Source organism: Trachemys scripta, chromosome 16 (genome assembly GCF_013100865.1).
Source record: "Trachemys scripta elegans isolate TJP31775 chromosome 16, CAS_Tse_1.0, whole genome shotgun sequence".
NCBI lineage: Eukaryota > Metazoa > Chordata > Testudines > Emydidae > Trachemys > Trachemys scripta.
Window position 1 is genome coordinate 3,967,862 of NC_048313.1, and position 6,868 is coordinate 3,974,729.

At 52.3% G+C, this 6,868-nt stretch overlaps 1 protein-coding gene across 1 annotated transcript in view; it reads left to right on the forward strand.

The window, feature by feature from the left end:
- Positions 1 to 6,868, forward strand: part of LOC117889206 (delta-like protein C) — a gene marked incomplete in the record, with an annotated part of 272,400 nt that overhangs the window by 1,512 nt on the left and 264,020 nt on the right. Inside the window, 1 exon segment of the mRNA XM_034793099.1 lies at positions 1,134 to 1,376. Within this exon segment, the coding sequence (XP_034648990.1) occupies positions 1,134 to 1,376 (243 nt within the window).

Genomic DNA, 6,868 nt, shown 5'->3' on the forward strand with positions numbered 1-6,868 from the left:
GGGGAGCGCGGAGAGGAATCGGGACCTTTCTCCGAGAGCGCCGTGCCCTGCGGGGCGCGGACACAGGGACCTCTCCAAGGGAGCTGGGCCACGGGACGGGGACGCGGGACCTCTCCAAGGGGGGCAGCGCTCTGGGGCGGGGAACCGGGACCTCTCCAAGGGGGCTGCGCTCTGGGCAGGGCTGGCGGCTCGGGAGCTCCCTCCACCAGCCCCGCGCGCTTACCTGTGTGGGGTGGGGGCTTTTCTGCGCGCTAACCTGGGGGGGATCGGGGAGGGGTCAGGTGACCCGGGCTCACCCCGAGGGTCCCCGCACGCAGGGTAGGCTGGCAGGACCCCAGGAAGAGTTCAGGCACTGGGGAGGGTCTGTGGAAAACGGGGCCCCTCTCTCGGGGAGGCCCTTGGTGCGGGGGCGGGGGGAGCGGGGGATGACCCATGTCGGCGGGTGGGAGTTAAAGAAGGGAACCTCTGGGGGAGGCTTTGCCCAGGGAAGGGGGCGGTTCCAGGCTGCGGGGGAGGGGGAGATAAACTATGCCCTGGGGGTGGTGGGAGTACAGGATCCAGGGGGCTGTATGCCTGGGCTGTGAGAGGCGGGGGGAGGGGGATGGGGGTGGCAGGAAGGGGATATCTAGAGGGGGGGGGGATGAAAGGGTCTGTACCCTGGGAAGCAAAAGCTGTGAGTTGGGGGGTGGGTGCAAACTATGGAGGGGAGGCCAGGGGGCTTGGAGTTGCCATGTGGGGATTTCACCCTAGGGAGGGCCAGGGGGCTTCTGGGCACAGTCTCTGGGGGCACGGGCTGTGGGTGGGGGATCTTTGGGGTGGGGGCTATGTGATTGGGGGCACGGGCTGTGGGTTGAGGGATCTCTGGCATGGGGGTTGTGTGATATGGGGCACGGGCTGGGGATCTCTGGGGTGGGGGCTGTGCGATCGGGGGCACGGGCTGTGGGTTGGGGGAATCTCTGGGGTGGGGGCTGCATGCCGGAGGGTTGGGCTGTGGGTTGGGGATACGTGCTGGAAACGCAGACTGTGGGCTGGGGGGATCTCTGGGGTGGGCAGCAGTTAGTGGGGAGGGAGGATCTCCAGGGGGAGGCTGGCAGGGTCCCATGCTAATCCCCCCCCCCCCCCCTGTCCCGCAGGCCCAGCCGGCTGGGGTGTTTGAGCTCCAGGTGCACTCGTTCCGCAGCAGTGCCCGCAGCCTGTGCCCCAGCGCCAGGCCCTGCCGCCTCTTCTTCCGCGTCTGCCTCAAGCACGCCCAGGCGGTCGTGTCCCCCGAGCCCCCCTGCACCTTCGGGGCCGCCCTGAGCGACATGGTCCCCGCCGACCGCAATGCTGTGGCCACCAGCGCGCCCATCCACGTGCCCTTCCACTTCAAGTGGCCGGTGAGAGCCCTCCCCCCATATTACACCCCTCCCCCAATAATACACCCCAGCACCCCATAATAACCCCGTTATACACCCCCTACCAAAATAATACACCTACATTAGATACCCCCTCATCCCACACCCTTCTCCATAGTACACCCCGTTATACTCCCCTCCCCCAGTAATTCACTTCCATTAAACTCCCACCTCCCCTAGCCCTCTCCCCCAAGAACATAAGAACGGCCAGACTGGGGTCCATCTAGCTCAGTATCCTGTCTTCCAACAGTGGCCAACGCCAGATGTTCAAAGGGAGTGAACAGAGCAGGGCAATTATCGAGTGATCCATCCCCTGTCGTCCAGTCCCAGCTTCTGACATTTGGAAGTTCGGGGACCTGGAGTATGGGGTTGCATCCCTGACCCTTTTGGCTAATAGCCATTGATGGACCGGTCCTCCAGCAACTTATCTAAATGTTATCTTGAACTGTTGGCCTTCACAACATCCCCTGGCAAGGAGTTCCACAGGTTGACTGTGCGTTGTGTGAAGAAATACTTCCTTTGGTTTGTTTTAAACCTGCTGCCATTAATTTCACTGGGTGACCCCTCCTTCTTGTGTTATGAGAAGGGGTAAATAACACTTTCCCTAGTCACTTTCTCCGCACCAGTCATGATTTTATAGACCCCTCTCATATCCCCCCCTCAGGCGTTTCTTTTCCAAGCGGAAGAGTCCAAGGCTTTTTAATCTCTCCTCATATGGAAGCTGCTTCATCCCCCTCATCATTTCTGTTGCCCTTCCCTGCACCTTTTCCAATTCTAATATATCTTTTTTGAGATGGGGTGACCAGAACTGTGCACAGTATTCAAGATGTGGGTGTACCATGGATATAGAGAGAGGCAATGTGATATTTTCTATCTTATTATCTGTCCCTTTCCTACTGGTTCCCCACATTCTGTTCGCTTTTTTCACTGCCCTGCACATTGAGTGGATGTTTTCAGAGAACTCTCCACAATGACTCCAAGATCTCTTTCTTGAGTGGTGACAGCTAATTTAGACCCCATCCTTCTGTATATATAGTTGGGATTATGTTTTCCAAGGTGCATTACTTTGCATTTATCAACATTGAATTTCATCTGCCATTTTGTTGTCCAGTCACCCAGTTTTGTGAGATCCCTTTGTAACTCTTCGTAGTCTGCTCTCGACTTAACTATCTTGAGTAGTTTTGTATCAGCTGTAAATTTTGCCACCTCACTGTTCATTCCTTTTTCCAGATCATTTATGAATATGTTGAACAGCACTGGGCCCAGGACAGATCTTTTGGGGACCCCGCTATTTACCTCTCTCTACTGTGGAAACTGACCATTTATTCCCACACTTTGTTTCCTATCTTTTAACCAGTTACTGATCCAGGAGAGGACCTTCCCTCTTATCCCATGCTTAACCGCCCTTGGGGAGGGACCTTGTCAAAGGCTTTGTGAAAGTCCAAGTACACTATATCCACTGGATCACCTTTGTTCACATCATTACTGACCCCCCCTCAAAGAATTCTAATAGATTGGTGAGGCGTGATTTCCCGTTACAAAAGCTGTGTTGACTCTTCCCCAATGTGGCGGGTTCATCTGTGTCTGATAATGCTGTTCTTTACTCTAGTTTCAGCCAGTCTGCCTGGTACTGAAGTCAGGCTTACAGGCCTGTAATTGCCAGGATCGCCTTGGGAGTCTTTTTTGTTTTTTAAATCAGTGTTACATTAGCTCCCCTCCAGTAGTCTGGTACAGAGACTGATTTAAGTGATAGGTTTTGTACTACGGTTAGTAGTTCTCCTGTTTCACATTTGAGTTCCTTCACAACTCTTAGGTGAATACCACCTGGTCCTGGTGACTTATTACCATTTAATTTATCGATTTGTTCCAAAACCTCCTCTATCGACACCTCAATCTGGGACCGTTCCTCGGATTTGTCACCTAAAAATAATGGCTCAGGCGTGGGAATCTGCCTCGCATTCTCGGCAGTGGTGACCGGTGCGCAGCATTCATTTAGTTTCTCCGCAAGGGCCTCGTCGTCTTTAAGTGCTCCTTGAGCACCTCAACCGTCCAGTGGCCCCAATGACTGTCTAGCAGCTTCCTGTTTCTGAGCTACTTAAAAATGTTCGCAGTTAGTTTTTGTGTCCTTAGCTAGTTGCGCTTCAAGTTCTCTTTTGGCCTGCCTGCCTCATATTTTTTCCACTTGACTTGCCAGAGTTTGTCCCTTTCTATTTTCCTCACTAGGATTTGACTTCCAATTTTTAAAGGATGCCTTTTTGCATCCAACCGCCTCTTTTACTCCGCTGTTTAGCTAGGGTGGCATTTTTTTGGTCCTCTTGCTGCATTTTTTTATTTGGGGGTATACATTTAGTTTGAGCCTCTATTGGGGTTTTTTTAAATAGTCTCCTTGCAGCTTGCAGGCGTTTCACTCTTGTGACTGTTCCTCTTAATTTCTCTTTAACTCGTTTTCTCAATTTTGTGTCGTTCTCCTTTTTTGGACATTAAATGCTACTGTGGTGGATCTCATTGGTATTTGGCTGCTAAATTGAATTATGTTATGGTCACTATTACTGAGCGGTTCATCCGTATTCACCCTTTGGACCAGATCCTGTGCACCACTTAGGACTAAATCAAGAATTGCCTCTTCCCTTGTGAGTTCCAGGACTAGCTGTTCCAAGAAGCCGTCATTAATGGTGTCTAGAAATCTTATGACAGGTTTCAGAGTAGCAGTCGTGTTAGTCTGTATCCGCAAAAAGAAGAACAGGAGTACTTGTGGCACCTTAGAGACTAACAAATTTATTAGAGCATAAGCTTTCGTGGACTACAGCCCACTTCTTCGGATGCATAAGATTTTTAGAAATCTTATCTCGGCATCCCGCTCTGAGCTGACATGTACCCAGTCACTATGGGGATAGTTGAAGTCCCCCATTATTATTGAGTTTTCGGCCTTTGTAGCCTCTCTAATCTCTCACAGTCACTGTCCCCATCCTGGCCAGGTGATCGGTACGATATTCCTACTGCTAGACACTTATTATTCAAGCCTGGAATTTCTATCCATAGAGATTCTATGGTACAGTTTGATTCCTTTAAGATTTTTACTTTGTGCTTTATACGGCCACTCCCGCACCAGCACCACCTGCTCGGTCCTTCGGATCTATTTTGTACCCTGGTATTATTGTGTCCCAGTGACTATCCTCATTCCACCCAGTTTCCATGATGTCTATTATATTCATATCCTCACTTAATACCAGGCACTCTGGTTCACCCCGCATAGCATTGACACTGCTAGCATTTGTAGATAAGAACTTGTCCATTTTGTCAGTATCCGATGCTTGCCTTCATGGGCTATATTTAAACCGGACTTTTTGACTGCATCTCGCTAGCTCCTACTTGTATGTTACCAACTTCTTTCCTATCCCCTTTACTACAGAGTTCCCCTTTTAATAAATCCTTCCCCGCGTGCTGTTTCTGCCCAAACCCGGTGATCCTCTGTACCTGTCGGCTTTCCCCCAGGCCTGAGTGTTAAAAACTTCCCTCCGACCTTTTAAATTGTGCATGCCAGCAACCCGGGTTCTGGTTTGGTTTGGGTGGAGCCCATCCTTCCTCTCTAGGCGTCTCCTTTCCCAAAAGGTTCCCCCCTTCCCAGTGCTTAATTTGTAATGAACGAGGTGCCAGGATTCAAGGAATTTTTTTACATTCATAACTGATGCGCCAAGCCCAGAGGTGCCGGGGCTATGAACTGCCAAGCCTAGATAATCTGACCAGATAGCAAGTGTGAAAAATCAGGATAGGAGGACGGGGGGTAATAGGTGCCTATGTGAGGAAAAGACCCCAAAATTGGGACTGTCCCTGTAAAATCGGGACATCTGGTCACCCTAAGCCTAAAGGTGCTGGGGCTATGAACTACCAAGCCCAGAGGAGCCCTGGAAACCCTGGCACAAATTTAAGTTGCCAGTCCCTAATAAACCTAAGTCCTTCCTCCCTACACCATCGTCTCATCGACGCATTGAGATCCTGCAGTCCTGCCTGTCTGTCTGGCCCCGTGTGTGGAACTGGAAGCATTTCAGTAAATGCTACCATGGAGGTCCTGGACTTTAATCTCTTACCTAACAGCCTAAATTTGGCCTTCAGGACCTCTCTCCTACCCTTCCCTATGTCATTGGTAGCTACATGTACCACGACCACCGGCTCCTCCCCAGCACTGCACGCAAGACTGTGTAGATACCTTGAGAGATCCGTAACCTTCGCACCTGGCAGGCAATTTGCCGGGCGATTCTCCTGGTCATCACAAATCCAGCTATTAAAACAAAAGGAAGTATTTTTTTCACACAACGCACAACCTGTGGAACTCCTTGCCAGGGGATGTTGTGAAGGCCAAGACTATAACAGGGTTCAAAAAGAACTAGATAAGTTCCTGGAGGATAGGTCCATCAATGGCTATTAGCCAGGATGGGCAGGGATGGTGTCCATAGCCTCTGTTTGCCAGAAGCTGGGAATGGGCGACGTGATGGATCACTTGATGATCACCTGTTCTGTTCCTTTGGGGCGCCGGGCACTGTCCACTGTCGGGAGACAGGACACTGGGCTAGATGGATCTTTAGTCTGACCCAGTCCGGCCGTTCGTATGTTACTGTATCCATATTTCTACCGATCGCCTCCCCCATCGCTATGATTTGTCTCTTCCTAATAACTGGGGTCCCCTCCCCCGGAGGGGGTGTCTCAGCGTGAGAGGAGAACCATGATACTATCTGGAAGGAGGGTCCCAACGATGAGATGGTTTCCCTCAGCCCCAGCCTGATGTTCCCCTTCCCTGAGACTTCCCCCTCCTCAGCAGCACGGGGCTGTCAGATGGGGTGGAACCCGCTCTGCTGTGTCCCCAAAAGTCTCCTCTCCGTACCCTTCTGTCTCCCTCAGCTCCTCTGGTTCACCCACTGTGGTCTCCAGAGCCCGCACTCGGTCTCTGCTGGCCCCGAATGCCCACGTAACGCCCCCGGCCCACGCGGCAGGTAACGGCACAGGCTGTGTTCAGGGCTATGAACCGGGGAGCCCCCACTTTGCTCGGCATGCCTGTGTGCAGTATTTTTACTCTAGCAGGGATTTTGGGGGGGAAGAGGGGAGTGTTATTGGCCCAAGCTTAGAGCTTGTTTGTTAGGTGTGTCTGCCTCTCCCGCTCCCTCGCCAAACTCCTCTGGTCGCCGCTCCTCTGGGGAGCTGGGTTGGTGACCCCCTGTTTGCCCTGAGTTCGCCCCGCCCCCTGCGTCAAGGGTTCCCAGAGGGATCAGGGCTCAAGAGATGATGGGCCAGAGCCTCGTGTGGGAGCTCTCCGCCTAGCCGGTCGCTTGGGTCAGCACAGCCCCCCTAATAGGCCCCACGATACTCTTTTTCATACACCCCCTTCCTCCAGCCCCTGCCCCAATAATCCACCTCCTTCTCCAGTAATACACCCCAATAACCCCCCCTTCCAATTACTATATTCCACTCCCATTGTACATCCC